The sequence below is a fragment of the Nematostella vectensis genome, chromosome 3 (assembly GCF_932526225.1).
Source record: "Nematostella vectensis chromosome 3, jaNemVect1.1, whole genome shotgun sequence".
Classification (NCBI taxonomy): Eukaryota; Metazoa; Cnidaria; class Anthozoa; order Actiniaria; family Edwardsiidae; genus Nematostella; species Nematostella vectensis.
In genome coordinates, this window is record NC_064036.1 from 16,580,057 (window position 1) to 16,603,937 (window position 23,881).

Below are 23,881 nucleotides of genomic sequence, written 5' to 3' on the forward strand. Positions count from 1 at the left end.
TAGTGGACCCTTTTTTTAGGCAGCTCGTCCAAGCTTAGTCTGCTTAGCTGCCGCTTTTAGTGGAAAAAAATCAACTCGCCGTTTACCCATTTAGTGGACCCTTTTTTAGGCAGCTCGTCCAAGCTTAGTCTGCTTAGCTGCCGCTTTTAGTGTCACGCTCGCCTTAAGGTCCAAGCTCGCATTGGTATTTGTCATTCATTAGAGCGGAACTTCCAGTCGAGTGGGGAAGGGGGTTCTTCCGAACCCCCAAACCCTCCCTGGCTACGGGCCTGTATTGCGATCAGAGAGACCAGGGGCCGGTTTCTAGAAGGCCAGATAGGAGTTATCTGTAGATAAATGCTTATCCAACGGATAAATCCTGAACAAATCCTATACAACAGATAATTTTTGTTCATGGATAACTTTATCCAGCCTTTCAGGAACCGGCTCCCGACCTCCAGCGTAACTAACTTACCGATACTAACCGATAACTTGCCGATATTTATAGTCCCGAAATTTGAGATTAGTTTTCGTGTTCCTGCGTTGCTCGTAGAGGTTGGACTACATTGCTGTACGACCTCATTAATATGGGCTTGTTTCCTTTTATTATTATCAGACCAAGAGACTCGCTAGGGCGCACCGTCACTCCTCACCAGTCCCCATCGGATAGCCCTATATCATTTGTGACGCCTGGTCCGTCTGTCTCACCCAGATCACGAAGGCGTAGCGAGCCTCACAAGGGAATGAAACGTAACCAGCCGGTGCATCAAATGACGCTACGCTCCCGGTCCGGACCCCACAGGACCGCTCGGTCTGCGAGACTTCCTGCCAAACCGCATTAGTTTTATATAGTACGATTAGGCTTTGACGCAGCACTATGGAATGCTTGATACGGAAGATTGTCTTACTAAGGGTACACGCGGTTCTTGTTATGTGCCGTTTTCAGGTTCTCTTACTCATTCAAGGCACATAAATGCCTTGCGCGATGCGTTCTTTAAATGCGTTCTCAAATGGGCACACGAGACTGGTTGTGGTAATCGGCCAGGCCGTTCCTCTGAGCTACGTATAATCCGCCTAGTTAGGTATAAAATACTTTGGGTGATGATTTCATGTGCCTGTTGGTATTCAACAATGCGCCATACAACTGATGTCAGATATGATATGCAAATGTAATTCGGGTATGTTTGATAATTAATAAAATAATGAATGATTTCCCGTGTCATTTTGTTTATTCTTATCAGTTTCTTTATACATCTAGTAATAGGTATATACAATTCATCGTTAACGTCGTGTAAACCGTAAGTAAAATGACGCGGGATATCTAATCTCTGTTTCCCAGTGTGTTCAATATTGCAATAATACCATTTTATCCACATCTCGCGAGCAAACTGAAATTCGTTTGTCGCCGACAGTCTTGACGTCGTACGCTACGCCATTTTTCCTGAACAATTCGTTGCTGAAGTGACCACGGGCAAACCAGACAAATTTTCGTGTACCGAATATTATCTTAAATTTGTGTACCGAATATATGTTATAAAGCCAATTTATTGAAGTTGTTGTCATAGATTGATCTGGTTCCGTTTTAGCCGTGATTACTAACAGTTTAGGCGATTTTCAAATACAACAGGGTAGGAAGCTCCACGAGCTCGCAACAACTTCCACTCTTCGAGGAAAGTTTTTCTACAGAATCGGACAGCTTTTAACTCCAAAACCTATGTGCCATAGAAGAATACTTTTTTGATAATCTTTAGAAGCAAATAATCCACAAAAGGCCAGAATTTTCCTGCAATTTTCGCTGCAAAGTCAAAATTTATCGTTCTTGATACACGAACATTTCGTCTGGTTTGCCCGTGAAGTGACGTGATGCGCGTTGCATCTTGGGCTGCCGGGACGGCTTTTGCCTAGCATCCGTGGCGTGGGTTGTTGCCTAGCATTGTGACGTGGTGTAGTTCTAGGTGGTCAGGAGTTAGGTTGTTGCCTAGCAACCGTGACTTGATGCGCGGTGCATCCTGGACAGGTATGGAGAGACTCGTGGATGTAAATATCGCAGTCGAGACAGAACACGTGACGGCATTCAGGACAGGAGCATGCCTGGACGTGAAAAAAAAAAACGGTTGTTATAAACGTTCCATGAATTCCTTCGGTGTAAGAGGGGTGTCTACAAAACGAAGACCTAAAACCTGTGACTCCAAAAGCTACGACCCCCAAAATTTTGCCGTTATTATTTAGCCTACTTTGTTTCCCAAATGGCTACACAGCGTGGAAGTTTCACGTGGAATCAGCGATCCTTATGAGATAATAAGCTTATTCAATTTTTTTTTAATTGGGAAATAGGGAACTACTTGTGTTTCCAGGTGGTCGTTTCTTAAAACTCCGATTTTCGGGTGTTTCTCCAAAATCTTAATTGCCCGCTAACTTTATACGGGAAATCGCTCCATGTTCTAGTTGTGTCGAGTTGTAGAAAGTTTTCATCACAGAGAAAACCATTCAACTGTCCTGTAAAAAGTGGACCAATCAAGGCTTACATCATTTTATCGGATTTCCTTCCAACCAATCAGGTTTCATCTCTGTCAAATCATTTGACATTTAGCTGTCACAGTGCGTCTAAAAATATAAACAGCTTTGCGAAATTTAGAAGTTTTTCTACAAAATGAGACTTTATTTACTTGTTCTTTGTCTTTCTTTCGAAAAAATGTCGATTCCACAGCAATTTTTGGGGTGCAAGTTGTCTACAGACATCGACAAAACTAGGATTTCAATAACTATTAGCCAATCTATTCATAAACTTTGGAAATTATAATTTACTTGTCGGGAACCCGTATCGGCACCCTAAGCAAAAGTTTTGTTATGATAAACACTCTTCCAGGGAGTTCGAAAACTTTTATGGGGGCATTTTCCTAAATTACCGGTAATTGCCGGGTCTAGGTTAGGTTACCGGGAGAGTTTTTGGGATAATTTTTCGGGCAAAGGAGCGTGTCTGAAAAATGAGTGCAACTACAATTTTTAATGGGACAAATAAACGACGATTAAAAATAGTTCATTGGCGTGCACGTGAGAATATTTCCTCCATTAAAAACCCAACAAAATTCGCTGAATTACCTTATTAGGATCACTGATTCCATATGAAACTTTCGCACAGTGTAGCCATTCGTGGAAGTGTTTCAAAACCAGAAACTTGTTATTTAGGCTAAAAATCGAGAAAATGGGAGACAGCCGTGCAGCTAGTTTTTTTTTTCCTCCTTTACCGGAAGCCGTGCAAGTAGACACAGCGTAGGTTTTAGGTCTTCGTTTTGTAGACACCCGGTGTAAGAGTTACTTACTGTTTTCTCTGTCAGCGTTATTTGACATGCCTGGCAAGTCCTGCAACACAAATGTATTTTATTACGAGTGGGGAGGAGGTGAACCGAGATGAGGGAGGTAAATCGCCTAAACCAGATCAATCTATGACAACAGCTTCAAGAAATTGTACACGGTATAAGGATTTTTTTTTCGTGAATTTTTTTCCGTACACGCCTTATGTACACGGATTTTTCTGAGGGAGTCCGTTATATGGATGTTTTTTTCGTGTACAACATTTTTTAAGCGGAAGGTTTTTATTTACATCGGCGTATTTGAGAAATTGGTAACTGGGAAACGTAAAGTCATGGACAAGAGCGTGTTCACGCCGTTTAAACGAACGTTTTTCCGTTTACACGCCGTTGAAACGACCGAATATCGAGATTACCAAGGCGGTTGTCCTGGGATCTGGGCCGGTACGTTGACTTCTGTGTACTGTTGTAGTGGGAAGAGGTGCTGATATGAGCGCGCGAGATGGGGTGCTGATACGAGGGTTAAGCCTGTGACAACAAAATGCCAGTTCCATTAGACTAATTAATTCTCCAACAAGTTGGATTGGTCTATGTTCTCGTTTGGTGATTGTACCTCCAAGTCAGTGTATATTTGCATCAGGGACGGAGAGATCTTTGCAGGCACCCGCGAAGAGAAAGTCAACAAGATAGGGTCACAATCAACAGCATGTCTTAAAGCCGCATAGTCACCAGTTTACTTCCGGAGGTCCGACGGAAACCTCGACCGTTAAAAGACAAAAGAATCTATTAAAATCCGAGATATTAAACAGGCCATCCGCTATAAATTATCAATCACATCCTCAAAGAAACTTCCAATAAACACACTGCTTTCAGTATTTTGAAATATTTTTCGCGTTTTCCGTTAAAAATCATCGGAGATTGTTACGTAATCGACCGGAAGTTAACTGGTGACAATGCGGCTTTAACCAGGCCTGTTATAAAGATGTGCTCTTGGGATGGGGTATGTGTATTGCGAAGAATTGGTGTATTCTGGGTTTTTCTAAAGGAGGATTCTGCTTTGCTACTTCTTTGCTCCCCTACATATGTTCACTAAGCCCTACACGGTTGGTTAAAAAGAGATTTGAGGATAGAAAAAACAGCTTCACCAAATATTATTCAGTAATTTCAAGCATATTAAGAAACACTATCAAATACGAACAGCTTACCACAAACTTTACATTCAACAGGTAAATCGCAGTATTTGCTTCTACACTGAAAGCAGATAAATGTTCAGCATAATTTTCAGACAGAATATAGTACAAAGAAATTTCAAGTCAATATATACTTGTATAATTGTAATACCTGGGGACAAAAGTAGCCTTTAGTTGTGAATTCCTTAATATTCTTGTTATCCATGTGACTACGAATAACAGAAAAAAGATGGATATAACAATAACTCTCAAAGCTCTGTAACAGTCATGAATGGGAACAAACCGCAGATTACTCACCAATGGCAAAGAGATGGTGGGCCTTTGGCCAGATGTTGAGGAAAACCTAACATAAAGAATTAGGGTTAAAATAAGCAAGATGGTAAGGGAGGATAAGGGAAGTGATTACAGCAGAACTGGCTATAAGGAAGGAGCCCTGTATTCAAAATACTAAAATGCGTAAAGTTTTGATTATCGCGAATAAGAAGTTATTGAAAATAATGTCTTATAGTCGTCAGACAAAGGGGGCAAGCTCGTCACCGCACCCGGCTCAGCGCTCGCCACTTCGCAAAATGCGAATTCCTTCCCATGTGGCGAATTCTATTGCTAGCTACGTTCGCCACGGTGACGAATGCCCGTTTCCTATACTCGTGAATTTTGAATCACGATCGTTCACCTCGGAATCATATTTCTAATACGCCAAGATAACGTACTGATGAATCGCGAATCGGAAAAACACCGAAGAATGAACTCTCTCTCGTTTTGCTCCGTTTCCTGGTTCCGGGTAGCATAATATTTTAACGAAGAGGATAATTCTTGACAAAGTCCAGTAACTATTGGTTACCATATTGTTACTATGTTTCGCAGGCACCTAATTCCGCAAAAAAGATCGTCATTTTTCACGAGTTTTTGCGAAAATTATAGAGACCAATAAGGTATTTTGATTAAATTGTTCGCTATAAACTAATTACCCATCAGTGTGGCTAATTCATTTGGCTTAAAATTAGCCAGTGGCTTGAGGCCCTCAACATCCTAGCGCACACGGAGCCCCCCCCCCCAAAAAAAAAAAACAGTTAAGATTGTATATAAAGAAATTACCCATTCGTATAAGAGATGCTTCTGTATCTGCCTGTAGAAACAAGAATGAGTTCAATAAGATAATGACATTAGACAAATGTCAAGTAAACACAAGTTGCATATTTCTTAGAGATTCATGTCCAAAAATCATTTCACTGGAGGCTGACACAATGTAGCTTATCTTGATTCTGGGATCAGTACATACATAGCATATAGTAAATTACAATAAATATAGCAAGTCTTCATTTAAAACAAAATAAGAAAATGTTACTGTCGAATCCGTTGTATCGCGTTGTACCCGCATGTTCAAAACACGATTTGTTTTGATTTTTTTGTTCCGTAAGTAAAACCATACTGAGCCAATCAGTCTCGCTTTGTGCACTTCCCTGGCTATCCTCTGGGCGAAAACCAGACAGTGTCGCAACAGAAAGCCAGGCAACTGCACTAGGCGAGAGATGGCAAGAATCTGATTGGCTTAGAATAACTTGACTGGCGGAACCTAAAATCCCAAAAGACAAAAACAAATCGATGTTGTACTTATTGATGTAAAAAATGACAAACCTTATTACACTTAATTTTCGCTATTTTCCTGTTTTCGTAAAAACCAGATCACTCTATTTTCGCGATTTTGGGATAATAAAATCAAGCAAAACAAGTGGAATTAAAATGTGCTGTAATCATCCTAGTTTTCGCGACACATTATTTTCGCGAATCTTTTAAAATCGCGAAATTCGCGAAATTTAAGTGACGCGAAAATTAAGTCTAAAACGGTAGCATAGAACTAAACAAATACGTTCTGTGGTAGTGGCTGTGAGAGTAGCTGCTTAACAGAGGTATCACTAGTTATGCGATTACCAGGCTCTGGTATTAACTGATGTAAAACATGTATGCGCCTCTCATGGCAGCAGGTTCATTTTTAGTGCTCTCTAGAATTTTAAATTTTTACCATTACCGCTTTTCCAATATCGCTTCGAAATGGCCAGCCACTAACTTCTCAACACTACTGGCAAAGGAAAAGATGGCCATTTTATCGCGGCAGGCGAGCTGGAATGCAAGTCAAAGCCCGAGAACTTTATCGCCGGCATTACATTGACAAAGTTCGACCAAGACCAATGGACCGTGAAGCCAAAAGACCATCCTCTGCTCACAATCCAAACAAATGTGTACAGGTTTCTACCACGAATTCGATCCAGTAGACTCCTATTTCACTCAACGCATTTGTCCCTGCTTTGTTACTATCAAATGTGATGTCGTTAGCTCCCAAGATCGACGAAGTTCGCGAGGCCATTTCGAATGCAAATTTGGACCTCGCATGCATAACTGAAACCTGGTTGCGTAGCCACATACACAACAATGTCATCGCTGTATCTGGTTACAATCTAGTGCGCCGCGACAGGACTAAGGACCAGCATGGTGGTGTCTGTATATTCATCAAGGATTCCATCAAATACCAAGTCCTAGAAGACCTAATGGACGACGAGTTTGAAGTCCTTTGGATCCAACTGCGACCTTCGCGTCTCCCAAGGGGAATCACAAGCATCGTTGTTGGTTTAGTCTACCAAGTGCTGCTGACGGGCCTATGCTAGAGTATCTACATAGTTGCTTATCAACAATTGAAGCAAGCTACCCCGGCTGCTCGGTGACTTCAATAAAACTTTAGTAAAAAAATCTATTCGCCTAAGCAATGGTTTTAAATTGAAACAGCTGGTGAACTTTCCATCCCGCAGCTGGTTGGATCCCATCTTTACAAACTTGGGTGAATTCTACAACCCGCCCACCCAACTCCCAGCATTTGGAATGTCTGATCACTTCTCAGTTGACCTCCAGCCCGTTAAGCGCTCTAAGCGGCCGAGTACAAAGCTCACCGTGAAAAGGAGAGACCTGCGCCCCTCCAACAGGCTGGCTATGCGCACATATTTAGAAGAGGTTGACGTAAAATCCCTGCTTGACTGCAAAACTAAATGCGAGGACAAACTACAAATGCTGGAGACTATTGTAAAGACTGGCCTGGACACACTGGTTCCACAGAAGACCAAGACTATTCAGTCTAACGAGCCGCCTTGGATGAACTACAAGTTGAAGAAACTAATACGGACGCGCCAGAAAGCATTAGCTGAGGGAAACCAAGACCAGTACAGGAAGCTGCGAAATCGCGTAAACCGAGAGAGGAAATCTTGTCGCTCCAAATATTATGATGCCAAGGTGGAGCATTTGAAAGAATCTAAGCCGTCCACTTGGTGGAGAGAGGTGAAAAAACTTGGCGGGATGAGCGCACCTGGGAGCCAGGACCCCGCCCTTCTGTACCAGCATATCGCAAGTGGTCAGGAGGCGGGTTGCTTAAAGAACATTGCTGACACCATCAACACAGCGTTCCTGAGCCCGATGAATGTATTTGAGCCCCTTTCACCCCCGAGTCAGAGGGACACGCGTACACTCTCCAAGTCTCCCAGCTATCGGTCTTAAAGAAACTGGCAGAGTTGAACCCCTCCAAAGCTTGCGGACCTGACGGGATGCCAGGCTGGATTCTCAAGGAAAACGCCGACTTGCTAGCGGAGCCAGATACCGACATTCTTAACTGCTCCTTTAAAGAGGCAAGGCTGCCTCAGTCGTGGAAAGATGCAGACATCGCCCCAGTCCCCAAGCAGAAACCCGTCCTTGACGTAAACAAACATCTCCGGCCAATTTCTCTGACGCCTGTGCTGTCTAAGCTCGCAGAAGATTACGTAGTCGAGCAGCACCTCAAGCCTGCCGTCCTGAAAAAGGTCGATGTAAATCAGTTCGGGACTGTACCGGGGTCGAACACGACTCACGTGCTTATTAGCATGCATCATTCTTGGCTAAGTGCGACGGACGGAAACGGGGCGACAGCCAGGACCATCCTGTTTGATTTCCGCAAGGCCTTTGATCTGATAGATCATCACATCCTTGTGCGAAAGCTGATGACGTACGACCTACCTAGTACTATAACAGCCTGGATCGTTGACTTCCTCACGTCACGGAGACAGCGCGTCAAACTCTGCCAAGATTGTTATTCAGAGTGGGGCACCATTCCATCTGGTGTCCCACAAGAAACGAAGCTGGGTCCGTGGCTGTTCACGATAACGATAAATGATTTATCCATTACTGAGGTGGATTTGTGGAAATATGTAGACGATACCACCATCACAGAAGCAATCCACAAGGGCCAGACCAGCAGCAATCTACAACATCTGGTGGACGACTTAGGCAATCAGGTAGCCTCAGATAAGTTCGAGTTAAACGAAGCTAAATGCAAAGAGCTCCGAATCTCCTTTGCGCGATCTCCGCCCGTATTCGACCCAATAATGGTTAACAATACTGAGCTGGAATGCGTTTCACAAGCTAAGATCTTAGGCGTAACCTTTTCGAGTGACCTAAAGTGGAACGCCCACGTAGATGAAGTTATCAAAAAGGTAAATAAGCGTCTTTACTTTCTACGCCAGCTTAAGCGCGCAAACGTAAAACCAAAGGAGCTCATTCTATTTTATCTAACTTGCATTAGACCATGTACAGAGTACGCATGCGCGCTATTTCATAATAGTTTGCCCAAGTACCTAGCAGCAGATTTGGAGTCATGTCAGAAGCGTGCGCTTAGAATAATATTTCCAGACGACTCTTATGCACAGGCATTACTTGCCTCTAATATCACAACACTACATGAAAGACGTGAGGTCGCAACAAACAAACTCTTTAGCGAAGTCATGGCCAGTCCAAACCACAAACTACATAGGCTTCTCCCTCAGCAGAACTCTAGAATTAATATTAGGAAGAGGCGGGTCTTTGCTATCAAAGCCAACACGCAACGTTTTGCAAAAAGTTTTTTAATGTTCAATGCCTCCACTAAATTTTACGACTAGATATTTAATCAACGCAGTATAGATTTGATCAAGCCTGTAATTTTAGATTCATATTTTAGATTTTTAGAATTTTTAAGTATTTGACTATTGTAACATAACGCAAAGTTTTGCAAAAAGTTTTTTAATGTTCAATGCCTCAACTAAATTTTACGACTAGATATTTAATCAACGCATTATAGATTTGATCAAGCCTGTAATTTTAGATTCATATTTTAGATTTTTAGAATTTTTAAGTATTTGACTATTGTAACATAACGTAATTCAACCTTCGGGTTGCAAAGTTTTTGAATAAACCTATCTATCTATCTTTTTCGACATACCATAGAACTAAACAAATACGTACTGTGGCAGTAGGTGGAATGACATGTTCCATCAAGAGGTCCTTGAAATGCCTTTCATCCAGCACTACGCGGTATGAGCCTAGCATGGCAGAAAACATATTTCATGTTCATTAAGACACAAGCTGTTTGGGTTATTGACTAATAATTGGAATTTGGATACAGGATATTAAAAAAGGACCAGAGAAACAAAATATTGATAGTTCTTATTTTGGGAGATTTTTTTTTATCATCGCCTCAGTTATACATACTCCAGAATAGGGAGTTTATATTAAGGATTGGCTAAAGCAAGGAGACATGTCACATGTGACTAAAAGCACCATAGTCTGCCAAATCTTGCCCAGAGATTGTTGACTGGTTTGTAGCCTACATGCCTTGAGATATCATACCATTTGTTGAAGAACAGATCTGCTTACAAACTCGCATCTCTGCAGCAAGTCCAACTATTGAACATCTTACATTCATGTTTTTCAGGGACTGTAGAAATAAAAAACGAACCACTATCAATATTCAGGAGTTAGTGAACTGAACAGGAATTGCCTGGAATATGGCATACCTTGACAGTCTCAGTGATGTCACCTGGGTCACAGGACGTCAGGCTCCCCATCAACACCAGTACCTCCCTGCTAACATGACCTGGCATATGCCTACAAAACATGGCAATAAGAAGTGAGTATCCATACAGAAAACTGTGGGAATTCCATATAATGGACAACCCAGAAAGTCACTAGTTCTGAAGCATATTGATAACACAGCTAAAACAATCTAGGAGCACACTTGTTACAATGTGATGTTTCCATGCGTGGGTTGCCTGACACACTAGCTTGTGGGTGATATGATACCTCATTGGTATGGGCTTCTCAAGCAAGTGGACCAGGATACAAAGCCAGGTGAGGTCAATTAGGGATGTGTAAGCCTGGCTCTCTACATTGGGGACAGAGAATCCCTCATCTCTTTCATAAGTCGCACTTCATTAGCCTGCATTAGGGAACATCAAAGAACATTGGCAGACATTGGCCCACGGTGCCATCGTAAGTGACGGTGCTTACACACTTATTGAGACTCATGATTTGAAACTGTGTTGAGCAGTTGCTGTTAAAACTGATGTATTAAGTCAGTTAAAAATGCATTTGACCATGTCTGGCGATGTTAATTTGTGCTTTATGTATACAATTTATTTTAATTTTTCAACCTTTTTTTTTTAATTTGGCTGAAGGATTTGAAATCAGGACTTATACAGTAGTCTGTTTTATAGAGAGTGTTAGAGTGTTTCAACAATATCATAGGGGTCACATCTAAAATCTTATTCTATATTTTCTACAATTATCCTCTGACATCTTCTTAAGAAGAATTCATTTTTTTAGTAAAAAAAATACTTTATTTTGGGGATTATCTGTACTTACTTCAAAGATTGCATTGCCAACACTAGGGCATTTTGGAGCGAGGGTTCCCCAACACATGGCTTGCTACAGGCAGACTGGATAGTGCTGATATGATGCTTTGGATTTCCTAAGACAGAGAAAAACATGAAATAAAAAGAACCACAAACACACAACACATTCGCATGTATATACAATAGCTAGACCATTTTTAGTACTTTTAGGGGGGGGGGGGGGGTGAAGACATATCTAATATTTTTTGGCTGTAGAAAACAGTGAATATATTTTGGTCCTCAAATTCTTACAAACCATATACCTTTTAGTGAATGGGAATGAGAATTCTGTATCCAGGAAACAGTTCTACTCAATTCTAATCAACAAATAATAATGCACAAGTCACATCATTATCAACAGTGATACTTTACTGAGTTGAAAAGTTACAGTAGTTTTTACTTTTAAGTCCCCCCCACACACACACACACACACACACTCCCCATCATGTTTACAGCTGGTTTCTCCTGACAGGTTTGGTAATACAAAGCTACCTAACAACATTCATTATACTGTTGATTGGCTTACCACTCAGTTCAGACAGCTTTTCTGCTCTCTTATTCTTAGTAATGATGAGCCCAAGCTAAAAGATACAAGGCTCTATTTAATGTACTAGGAAAATCCCTTCAAATGTTTAATATACACACATATGGTAGTCAAATAGAAAAAAAAGTATTTTTTAGCATGATAATGCTAAATGTGTTTTTTTACCTCTGATAAAATCTGAACTGATTTTAATTCTCACCTGTGATATAGGATTCTGGTCAAAATACTCTGTTATGAAATTTTCCAATAACTGAAAAAGAAACCAATAATCCATGACTTCTCGAGGACTAGCAGATAATATTGATGTAAGTTTGATGTAGCAAAATGTTTTTTTTATATCTATATTTTATTAATCTAGGTTCTATTTCAAGCCATCACTACTAGGTCTCAACAGCCCCATTGATGTAGATGTATTATTTTCTAGTAAAATATTAACCTGTTGTCAAAAAATTTTGATAATCAGATTGCAATTAATTCTTGAACTCGCAATTTTCAGAAAATTGCCTTTGCTTGACAATAGGTAGCTACGTTTGACCCCCAGTAAAAAAAAAACGATTTTTTATTTTAAATTTTAACTTACCAGTATTATTGAGAAGTGTTAATGAAATTCCCATCATAACTTCAATTTCAGAGAAATAACCTTCAATGTTTATTTATCTATTTATTGGGAAATGGCTTAATTTAAAAAAAAAAGAAAATATTTCCACACCTTGGCAGAGCAGGAAAGGCGATTTGGCTTCAAGTCTGCTTCTTCCATTGCTTTAGACATGTCAATAATTATGTACAGATGCCGCATCTAAAAAAAAGCATAAAAAATCATATCCATAGTCCTTGGAAAAAGGCTAATTACAAGTAAGACTTGACAAATGAGTCATAATTATCATTGCATGGTTTTAAGTAGCTTCTGAAACTCATTCTCACCATCCCAAGTCTGACATTCCCTGGTCTTGCTGCGACTCTGTGGAGTACAGAAGAAGACCCTGTTACTTATTGTCTCTTTTTGTCCTGTTAGATCTATCCCACATAGAAACAATGCCTGATGGTATACATTTTTCAGACAAAGACAAAGGGAGAAGACATTGGAGGGGGCACTTTGTGGGTAGTAGGGGGGGGGGCATTTACTTCTCTGTGAACCAAAAACCATGTAAAAAAGGTGAGTATCTACGACTACACACTGGGTACCCCCCCCCCCCCCCTCTCCTCCCAATCCCCATCATAGGAAATCCTTGGAGACTCCTGTCAAATACAATTGTTTCATTTTGTATAAATGTAAAAAACCTTAGGTAGTTTTAGATACAAATAGAACATCAATAGTACCTTTGCCGTTTGCTTCTGTGAACAAGCTCATCCACCAGTGTTTGTAGTGAGCCTTCATCATCTTCCCGAATTGCTTCCCTGAAAAAGCATTTAGATATTGAATATGGGTATATCTGTATTGTGTAACTAGAGATCTGTGTGAGGGTATTTGAGGAGACGTCTGTAATAGGGGACTTGCGCTAGGAGATCACATGACCTTTTTGGGTGGCAAATTTAAAACAAAATGATCAAACAAAAAAATCAGAAATGACTGCACTGTCATACCAGAGAACGATGAAGAAATAAAATCTTTAAATAAAACTAAACACCTTCTGAGAAAAAGAATTTTTTTCGTAAGCCCTGAATAAGTTGCTTTTTTTTGCTGTTATTTTGCAGCTAAAAGGCCGAGCGCGCGCTAGTTTGCCACCCAAACAGTAACGTGATCTTATAGTGCAAGTCTCCTATTAGTGAATCAAGTAGTAAGTCTGATTGGGGTTTCCTTTATTCATGAAAGTTTTCCCAGATAAGCTTCAGCTTCCTAGACAGTATGTATCATGTGTGAAATAAAAGTTGTCTGTAAGGCAAAAAAAATATCCTAATGATCCCTTAATCCCTAATTAATCCCCTACACCCTCTCCCCTCCAATATTATTAATGGCCGAACAAAGATGCTTCTAGATTTATTAAATTTATTAAACATGGCCTCAAAATCTTGTTGAAAAGGTTTATGATTGCCCCAGGACTGCCAGAATATCAGAGTATAAAAACTTCATTCAGTAAAATTCCCACACCTACACTCACGTGTGTCCATGTGAAGTAGTGTCAGATCAGTATTAAAGATGCAAATATCTAACATCGCCTTCAACGTGAATTGCCGCTCCCCTAAGCCCTGTTTTTTCTTATACTTACCACGTCTTCTCATATTGACTTAGCCAGCGATAGCCAGATTCATCATCTGGTCCTCCGAGATCCGCCATCTTAGAAAAGCGCCTATAGTATGGTCAGCGTACTACACCAATAGAAGTAGGCTTGTACTTCATGTAATCTACCCCCGACTTTGTCTTCTATCACTGTCCATTGCTATCCGTAGCCTTGTATAGCTCTCGATTGCTATCCTTACCCATCCATTGCGATTTCCATTTACGATTTGTTATTAATGGTTAAGCTCCCATAAAGCTATGGTGTCTTCGGTGGGACTGGGTTACCTCTGGGGAAACTTCCAAGTCATTGAGAAAAAAAGAACAGCAATATTAAAATTAAAAGCAAAGGCTTCAAGACATTGAATTTCAAAATTTTGAGCTGACATTTTTAACGATTCAAAAAGCCAGGAAAAAAAGAACAAATTTAGAACTTAGCGTAAGTTTAAAACAAGAATAAGTTGTCATAAGTTTAGAAATAGTGGCTGGACGGTTCTCAAGACCACGCCACAGCCCGGAGGAAAGACTCTGCCGGCAATGCGACTAAAATGAAACAGAAGATGAGTGGAACTTCCTACTTCGAGGTCTCCCATTTATAATAGCCTTAGGAAAGAAATGCTTGATGTCTAAAAAAGGCAATATTAGATTCCACAACATGGAACAGCTTTTTCATTTACTCTTAAACCCACCAAAAAAGGTGCAAAAGGCTGTTGCAAAGCACATTTGTTGTGTATGTGTACAAGGAAAGGAAATGCGTAATATAGAAATGTATTGGTTGAAACAACCTATGTAACAAAAGTTTTATGGTACAATGACACACGAATTTTTTCATGTTTATTGTTGTTATTGGCGAAGAGGTCCAAAATCTTGAAACACCCGGCTAATGAAGACAAGTTGATAGCTATATGCCTTATTTTGCCAGTTGGGGAGGGGGGGGGGGGGTAATCAGCTATAAATATTACTGTCGGTTCCGGAAGATGAGAAAATTCCATATCCTCCACATTCCAAGTATAGTAACTTACTACCAAAAAAAATACACGCGAACCTGAACAGCTGTATTCCATATTTAAAAAAAAACCTAGAATAGAGAAGTCATCACACCTAAAAGTACCCCACTGCCCAAAGCATCATCGATACGAATGGGGAAGTTCTTTATATCACCTTGCCCCCTAAGGTACCTTGAGTACCAGAAGCTCCGAGCTCGCGGCGAAAACGATGTTCGCTACGCTCAATTCTTTGTCGCCGACAGGAGCAAAAAATGGCAAAATTAAAATTGTAAGGTTTATTTATTAGCTAACATTTTGTTTATATTTTGCCTGGAGGTTCCTTGCATAATATAAAACAAAATAAGCATTAGTACTTCTTGGTAGATGATCCGTTCTTCAGATAAGATTCCGCAAAGTTTCCTTAAATCATGAAGAATGTAGCAATTTCGCCCAAATTGCGCAATTTTAGACAAATCAAGAGTCTTACAGTTTGCAATATCTCAAGAACGGATTATTTACAAAAAACTACTAAAGCTTATTTGTTTTATATTACACAAGGAATATATATTTGAAAAGCAAGCGAATATAAGCTAACACGGCCTTACAATTTGAACTTTGCTATTTTTTGCTCCTGTCGTTGTCGTCGTGAAGCTCTGAGCCTCTGGGACCAGGGTATGCTTTAGGTAGACTTCGCTGTCCTCACCATCATTACCTTCAACAGCATCGTCGTCATCATTATAACTAACGCAGCCATTATTATATTTTTCATTTGCAGTACAACGTGTTCCAGTGTTCATCGATACTTTTCATCATTATCTTGCCATTTTATTAGTTATTAAACTAAAAGTACCATCATCCTGTTATTATCTCCATTTTTTCCCCCTGATATCTGTTTCAAATAGAAACTTAATCAATGAATTAGCTTAATCAATGAATTAGCATACATTTAGCTAAGTAAAATGTTATAAGAATAAGATGTAAACTCCAGGGGCCGGGTTCCTAGAAAGCTGTTAACGCTAACCCAGGGATGAATGCCCTTTTTATCCAATCAAATGTCAAGATAGCCGTTTGAGCCCTGGGTTAGTGCTAACCTGCTTTCTAGGAACAAGCTGCAGAGCTTTTCCATGAAAAAAGCTGTAACTCAATTTTGTGCGCCAATGACAATAGCGTGTTGAGCCTCGTGACTCAACTAATGGTCACCGGCTGCTCATGTTGGTTATGGAGTTTTGCGTATTTCTGCACTTCGCGGATTTGCGCTCGGAATGAGAACGCCATGCACGAGCCCACGATAATGAGGATCAGGACAGCAGCAGTGATTCCGACCACGAGATACAGGTTATCCATGATGAAGCTTATCGCAATCGTCCAGCAGCCCTTGGAGTACACACCCTTCTCCAGCCGCTCAGCGTCGGTTTTCATTCTCCCCGCATCGTAACCGCACTGCCTATTGAGTTGAATTGATTCCTTGCAACAAGAAAAGGGCACTCCACAGCTCTCCGATCCGGGAGACGAGCAGTTGAAGTATATATTCGTCTGCCAATCAGTGTATGAATTAACACCACAGCATTTCAAGTTTGTTTGAAGCCTGTCAATCAAGAACTGGAAATTTTCTTTATCCGGATCGCGGTAGTGCTTAAGGTCATCTTTCAACTTCTCTACCACTTTGTCTTGGTGCATGTAGACCGCGATTCCTGCGCTAACGAGGAAAATAAGACACAGAGTGACCGCCCCTCCGTAGATGGCTAACAAGATGGTGTTCTCTCTCAAGGCTCCGATACAGCCAACAGTTGCAATCAAGAAAAGTAGAATTCCAACAATCAGAATGACAACCGACGGCTCATAAAGAATGCTATCCAGATTCCACGCATTCTTGAACTCGGTCATAAGGTATGAGCCTATGACGAGTATTAACACACCAAAAACCCAAAAGAGCACATTCACGAAGAACAGGATGTACTTTATGCAAGCAGATGGTGCGTCGGGTCTCGGCGGGGTCCTCAGACGTCGGAGACTTCGGGATGAGAAATTTCGGACTCGGCCATAGCTTCTTTCAGAGACTCGCCTTACTCGATCCATCTCTTTGCCTCAGCTTGGGAAGGGAAACGCTCAACTTAACTTGCAATAACGTAAAGTCTTAACGATGTTTAACGAACGGGTGTATGCGAAAGTTACTCTGAAATGTTCAACAGATGGGTGTATGTGTGTATGTGTGTGTTCTTTGCGATATTAGTCTCTTAACAACTGTGTTCAAACCACGTCTTTTAGTGTTGTGTACATATGGTTACCTGCGCAATACTATCATTAGAGCGTTCAGTCGTACCATAAATGCAAATAATCATGATACGCGCTGTGCTTTATTCAAATGTAGAACGTTTTGACTGGCAGAATGATAAAACTTCATGTAGATGCGAGCTATACAAAAAATATCATCTAACATAGCTTCATGGTCTTCTAAGTGATAACAAAAATGTCACTGAAAAATACACGGAATGCCAGCTGAGTCATTGCATTAATCTCTGCATGAGCATTTATTAGTGCTTCATGATTGACCATTGTATTTATGATTATTTAGTTGCTTACGTCACATAAGTTATTTACACTGGTGCCATATTAGTGCCCACAGCAAGAGAGGTATATATGTATCAAGCATTTTCTTTATGAAAATTATGGTTATTTTCACCATATCAAATGTTTGGTGTAAAAAATGAAAAAAGGCTATGCTCACTGGGGCTGCACGTTAACACATGCAAGTTGTTAATTTCTGCAAATTAGAATACATAAAAGGCTCTGAGAAGAATTTCGTGTTGCTTATAACATGGAGGTAGGAGGAACCACCACACTCTACTTATGACGTGGGTAAACGTAATAATAATAATAATAGTAGTATCGATCTTTTGTGAACACAAAACATTAAATGCTGAAGTTATGGTGCGACGGATACATTTAACACTTATCCTATGTTAAACTAACATTATTTTTCAAATGAGTGATATCTATTTACAGTGGTTGTATATTCTATAAATGCTAAAGTGTGTGTAGATGAATAAGACTGCAGAAAAATTACGCGTATGTCGTATTTATGTCATGCATGGTAGTTTAAAATCAAAGCGTCTACAAAAATAGTGCACTTGAGATGCGCGGTAAGGTCGGCGTACACTTGCGATTTTGGATGCAATTTTTGTCGCATCTTTGGCGCGCGCTGCAACTACAAATCGACAATGTAAACGTGATGCAGCTTCGGTGGTTTTTGTCACAAGGATGTCGCACTGGTTTCGAACATGCTTAAAACCGGTGCGATATCGTGATTCGACAAAACTCGCCGTGACAAAAATTGCATAAAAAATCGACATTTCGCGGGTACAACCCGTACCACAGAGCATTGTTGAAGATCATGGTCAGTATAAAGATCAACTATGGCTAAGCTAAGCTAATCAGAAAGTCTGCGTCTTCGCAAATTTCACTAAAGCATTGACTTGCGCCTTAAGAGTCTGGGCGAGACAAATAGTGGCAAGTTGGAGTATAAGTATGCCAACTCCGATTCCCCCGATAAGGTAGAGATTTGTGTTGATCCACGCTATACCTGTCTTGACGCAGCCCTCGGTAAAGATCCCATTCTCCTTGGCTTGAGACGTCGGGACAGAGCGCGCACCGTAACCACACTGCCGATTTTCCTGCAAATCCTTACGGCAACAAGAGTAAGGTACCCCACACCTCTCCCTCGCTGGACCGGAACAGTTAAAATAGATATTCGCATCCCAATCATTTAAACCTTGCACTCCACAGCACTGTAGCTCGGTCTGAACTGTATCAATGATCAAATGTAGGTCGCCTTTTGTCGGGTCTCGGTACAACACGATCGCATCCTTCAACTGCGCAGTGACTTTGGTTTCCAGCACATCCTTGTAGTAGAAGCCTAAACCACCACATACTATCATCCCTGCTAGAATGATTCCACACATCCAGATATAAGCCGTTAGCAAGCATCTATTCTCCCTCAAGGCGCCGATGCACCCGAAAATCGTAATGACAAACAGAAGCCCTCCGAGGGCGAGGAAGATAACCGCTGGTTGAAAGTTGAGGTCTGCCAATTTCGTGATTTCCTCTTTCATTTCGATAAATATGAAGATGCCGACCGCGAGAATGACAGCGCCGGCGAGCCAGAATATGACATTTATCGTGAAAAGAGAGTATTTGACGCAAAGAGATGGATCATCAGGCTGGCCCGGCCTTCGACGCCGATTTGGCTGCACTTTAGCCATCTTGCCAAGATCTAGTCGAGCGCTGAAAATTAAGTGAAGCGTTATATCGACGTTTACAAATTATTACAAAAGCAGAAGTATAATAATTTACAAAAACCTCTTGGAAACATCTAAAGCATAAGCCGTACACATGAAAGACATCCTAGCCTTTATGTTTTTGCGTATTTGTGGCGGGCATTTTGCCCCTGTCTCTGTATTTATCTCAAAAGACTGCACTACACTAGATTATCGAGTAACTACTTTTGTTCCAGTCCTTGAAAACGTATTTTAACCAAATATCATCACGGTTAATAAAAACCGAATATACGCGAACAATAAACGATACCTGCCTTTTATAAAACCACAAGTAGCGTTAACGATCCGCCAATGATACCGACTGCTATCGATTTAGAAGTTCAATTTTGATAAACTTCCGCACTTTCTGCATGGATGATCAAAAGTTTACGACAAACAACCGTCAATGTATGACTAAATGTATTCCGATTGGATGCGTGATGAGTCCAGTGTCTATGGTTACAAGATTAAAAAAGTCATGAATATTCTGTTAAGACGGAAGTTTTCAATCATAATTTGCCGTATTACGCACTTAGAGTATAAAGGAGGGCTCGTCATTTCTATATTTGTCTCTTAGTTTTATCTTTGTTGACGATATCATAAGATTATTATTAATGTGTTTTTGTAGGGAAAGTCGATCTACGTTGTGTAACCTAAAATAAATTTCCAAACATCGAGCCGTGTAATTGCATACCAGGATTTTAATCCGCATTGCATTAATGTTTTCCTTCTTCCATTTACCTCACCTCACGCTCCTACACTGTTGAAAACTTTAATATCTCTCTGAAATAGGTTTCCCAGTCAAGGGAAAAGATTAGCAATATGCACGTCGACAACTGCGGAGTAAATTTTGTTTCGCAAAAGTGGGTATGTATTGTTGGTTTATATAGATTTCGGCACTGCCTAAAAGCGCAGCCCCATCCCAAACTTATTTTCGTTCGACAATTTTAAAATAAGCTTTGCGAATGCTTTCGTAGCTGGCGATGACTTCACACATCACCTGACTATCTCTTTGAAGTATATAGTTTGGTTGTCTGAAAGGGGGAAGGGTGTCTGACGGTATTTCTACCATGAGATATTGATATTGTTATGACGTCATTGATGACGTCACACATCCTGTGACTATTTTGTTCCACCCCCTTGACACTCATATGAAATCTTCCAATATTAGTTCCCTTACGATTTTCATATTTTCGAGTCGCTTCTAAAATTTCCTTTCAAATACTCATACACATTCATTCCTCATGCAGTTCTCTCATGCAGTTTTCTCCTATGGAACTGGAACAAAGCGCCCTTCCTCCGCATCTAGATGTTCGAATGTGTGCGCCCTTTCTCCGCATCTAAATGTTCGAATGGGTGGGCCCTTTCTCCGCATCTAAATGTTCGAATGTGTGCGCACTTTCTCCGCATCTAAATGTTCGAATGTGTGCGCCCTTTTTCCGCATCTAGATGTTCGAATGTGTGCGCCCTTTCTCCGCATCTAAATGTTCGAATGGGTGGGCCCTTTCTCTGCATCTAAATGTTCGAATGTGTGCACACTTTCTCCGCATCTAAATGTTCGAATGTGTGCACACTTCCTCCGCATCTAAATGTTCGAATGTGTGCGCACTTTCTCCGCATCTAAATGTTCGAATGTGTGCGCCCTTTTTCCGCATCTAAATGTTCGAATGTGTGCGCACTTTCTCCGCATCTAAATGTTCGAATGTGTTCGCACTTTCTCCGCATCTAAATGTTCGAATGTGTGCGCACTTTCTCCGCATCTAAATGTTCGAATGTGTGCGCAGTTTTCAATCATAATTTGCCGTAATACGCACTTAGAGTATAAAGGAGGGCTCGTCATTTCTATATTTGTCTCTTAGTTTAATCTTTGTTGACGATATCATAAGATTATTATTAATGTGTTTTTGTAGGGAAAGTCGATCTACGTTGTGTAACCTAAAATAAATTTCCAAACATCGAGCCGTGTAATTGCATACCAGGATTTTAATCCGCATGGCATTAATGTTTTCCTTCTTCCATTTACCTCACCTCACGCTCCTACACTGTTGAAAACTTTAATATCTCTCTGAAATAGGTTTCCCATTCAAGGGAAAAGATTAGCAATATGCACGTCGACAACTGCGGAGTAAATTTTGTTTCGCAAAAGTGGGTATGTATTGTTGGTTTATATAGATTTCGGCACTGCCTAAAAGCGCAGCCCCATCCCAAACTTATTTTCGTTCGACAATTTTAAAATAAGCTTTGCGAATGCTTTCGTAGCTGGCGATGACTTCACACATCACCTGACTATCTCTTTGAAGTATATAGTTTGGTTGTCTGAAAAAGGGGGAAGGGTGCCTGACGATATTTCTACCATGAGATATTGATATTGTTATGACGTCATTGATGACGTCACACATCCTGTGACTATTTTGTTCCACCCCCTTGACACTCATATGAAATCTTCCAATATTAGTTCCCTTACGATTTTCATATTTTCGAGTCGCTTCTAAAATTTCCTTTCAAATACTCATACACATTCATTCCTCATGCAGTTCTCTCATGCAGTTTTCTCCTATGGAACTGGAACAAAGCGCCCTTTCTCCGCATCTAGATGTTCGGATGTGTGCGCACTTTCTCCGCATCTAAATGTTCGAATGTGTGCGCACTTTCTCCGCATCTAAATGTTCGAATGTGTGCGCACTTTCTCCGCATTTAAATGTTCGAATGTGTGCGCCCTTTCACCGCATCTAAATGTTCGAATGTGTGCGCACTTTCTTCGCATCTAAATGTTCGAATGTGTGCGCACTTTCTTCGCATCTAAATGTTCGAATGTGTGCCCACTTTCTCCGCATCTAAATGTTCGAATGTGTGCACACTTTCTCCGCATCTAAATGTTCGAATGTGTGCGCCCTTTCACCGCATCTAAATGTTCGAATGTGTGCGCACTTTCTCCGCATCTAAATGTTCGAATGTGTGCGCCCTTTCGCCGCATCTAAATGTTCGAATGTGTGCGCCCTTTCGCCGCATCTAAATGTTCGAATGTGTGCGCCTTTTCTCCCCCATCTAAATGTTCGAATGTGTGCACACTTTCTCCGCATCTAAATGTTCGAATGTGTGCACACTTTCTCCGCATCTAAATGTTCGAATGTGTGCGCACTTTCTCTGCATCTAAATGTTCGAATGTGTGCACACTTTCTCCGCATCTAAATGTTCGAATGTGTGCACACTTCCTCCGCATCTAAATGTTCGAATGTGTGCGCACTTTCTTCGCATCTAAATGCTCGAATGTGTGCGCCCTTTCGCCGCATCTAAATGTTCGAATGTGTGCGCCCTTTCGCCGCATCTAAATGCTCGAATGTGTGCGCCCTTTCTCCGCATCTAAATGTTCGAATGTGTGCACACTTCCTCTGCATCTAAATGTTCGAATGTGTGCGCACTTTCTCCGCATCTAAATGTTCGAATGTGTGCGCCCTTTCGCCGCATCTAAATGTTCGAATGTGTGCGCCCTTTCTCAGCAGCTAAATGTTCGAATGTGTGCGCCCTTTCTCCGCATCTAAATGTTCGAATGTGTGCGCCCTTTCGCCGCATCTAAATGTTCGAATGTGTGCGCCCTTTCTCAGCAGCTCGAATGTTCGAATGTGAATTTACGAAGTTTGCGCTTTTTTCGCATTCAAATATGGATCGCATGGATCCTTTTTCGCATTTGAATGTGAGTGTATGTGGGTGTTCTCTTTTGGCAACTTTTTTCTGCATTTAAATGTGATAGGTACGCACTTGGCATCCGCCAAAAGCATTCGTCTTGTCTGGTCATTTTCTACTTTTTGGCTTTAAATTCGGCATGCTTCGCTACTAGTACTTATTAAATGCATGTTATCGTAATTCTATATTAAACAAAACAGACAAAAAAACGAAGGTTTGCTAAAATACCACAGGATCCCCACCTGCTCTCAATAATTTATTCATCGACGTTTCGGCATGTTGCCACAGGCCGTGAGCTATCCAGGAGATATAAAGAAAAAAATAACATAGATTTTTTAATTGGAATCATTTCCCTTGTAGTCTCTGCTGAAATCGATATTACGATTGGGCTGCCTGTGTGTGCATCATCTAGGGCATTGTGGGATATGTCACATGGCTAATGGCGGACTCATATTTCACAAACACCCGCTTTCTCGTCCTCGATGTCTTCTCGTTCCCTTAAAATCGCTACCCTCCAAGGCCTTTTGGAACAAAACTCAGGTAGATCTGATAACCAAAATGTAATTTATTATTTTGCGAATTCAAATAGTGTCAACGCTGGGTGTGAAGCCTATCCAAGTAGTGAAATACCGAACTTTAGGTGCCTTGTAAGCAGCTCGATCACATTTTACATGGAAGAAGACCTACAGTAACCTTTCTGACTCGTGACATCTCTTATCGATTGACCCAAACCCATCACTATAATGGGCTTCGTAATTCATTAGGACTTTAACTTCTAAAATTAAATGATTCGTATAAGAAACATTGGCGATTACCGCATTTCTGACTCGAGTGGGTTGAGTTGAAGTCTATGTTTTTTAAGACTTAGTTCAGTTGCACCAAATACAGATGTTAAAGAGTGCCGATCAACCAGTCCTTTATTATTGTTTATCATTGAAAATACAGCAGT

The 23,881-nt window shown here is 40.8% G+C and overlaps 4 protein-coding genes across 7 annotated transcripts in view; 1 reads left to right on the plus strand and 3 right to left on the minus strand.

Moving 5' to 3' along the window:
* LOC5514225 (protein ELYS) overlaps positions 1-1,191 on the plus strand; it is a 30,422-nt gene extending 29,231 nt beyond the window's left edge. For both annotated transcript variants that reach the window (XM_001634364.3, XM_032383761.2), the window contains exon 45: positions 596-1,191. In XM_001634364.3, the coding sequence (XP_001634414.2) occupies positions 596-821 (226 nt within the window). In that variant the 3' untranslated portion in view covers positions 822-1,191. The remainder of the gene's footprint in view (positions 1-595) is intronic.
* LOC5514226 (general transcription factor IIH subunit 2) lies at positions 1,190-14,094 on the minus strand. Its single transcript, XM_032383762.2, has 17 exons — positions 13,945-14,094; positions 13,058-13,135; positions 12,662-12,698; positions 12,450-12,536; positions 11,940-11,990; positions 11,723-11,777; positions 11,168-11,273; positions 10,321-10,411; positions 10,154-10,241; positions 9,770-9,846; positions 5,573-5,603; positions 4,775-4,820; positions 4,629-4,686; positions 4,493-4,538; positions 3,704-3,815; positions 3,300-3,339; positions 1,190-2,070 (listed from the first exon to the last, which is right to left on the minus strand). The coding sequence occupies exons 1-17, from the start codon at positions 14,010-14,012 to the stop codon at positions 1,939-1,941; spliced, it is 1,203 nt and encodes a 400-aa protein (XP_032239653.2). The 5' UTR covers positions 14,013-14,094; the 3' UTR covers positions 1,190-1,938.
* A 1,647-nt stretch (positions 14,095-15,741) lies between these two features.
* On the minus strand, positions 15,742-17,209 carry LOC5514227 (tetraspanin-5). Its single transcript, XM_001634400.3, has one exon. The coding sequence runs from the start codon at positions 17,012-17,014 to the stop codon at positions 16,124-16,126; it is 891 nt and encodes a 296-aa protein (XP_001634450.2). The 5' UTR covers positions 17,015-17,209; the 3' UTR covers positions 15,742-16,123.
* Positions 17,210-17,435: 226 nt separating this feature from the next.
* Positions 17,436-19,680, minus strand: LOC5514248 (tetraspanin-5). 3 transcript variants are annotated; one of them, XM_001634401.3, is made up of 2 exons: positions 19,527-19,680; positions 17,436-19,219 (listed from the first exon to the last, which is right to left on the minus strand). In XM_001634401.3, the coding sequence occupies exon 2, from the start codon at positions 19,195-19,197 to the stop codon at positions 18,370-18,372; it is 828 nt and encodes a 275-aa protein (XP_001634451.2). In that variant the 5' UTR covers positions 19,198-19,219; positions 19,527-19,680; the 3' UTR covers positions 17,436-18,369. The 3 variants fall into 3 exon arrangements, with proteins under 3 accessions (XP_001634451.2, XP_048581216.1, XP_032239654.2); XM_048725259.1 differs by having other exon boundaries at positions 19,523-19,658; XM_032383763.2 differs by lacking the exon at positions 19,527-19,680 and adding an exon at positions 19,295-19,497.
* Between the last annotated feature and the right edge of the window lie 4,201 nt (positions 19,681-23,881).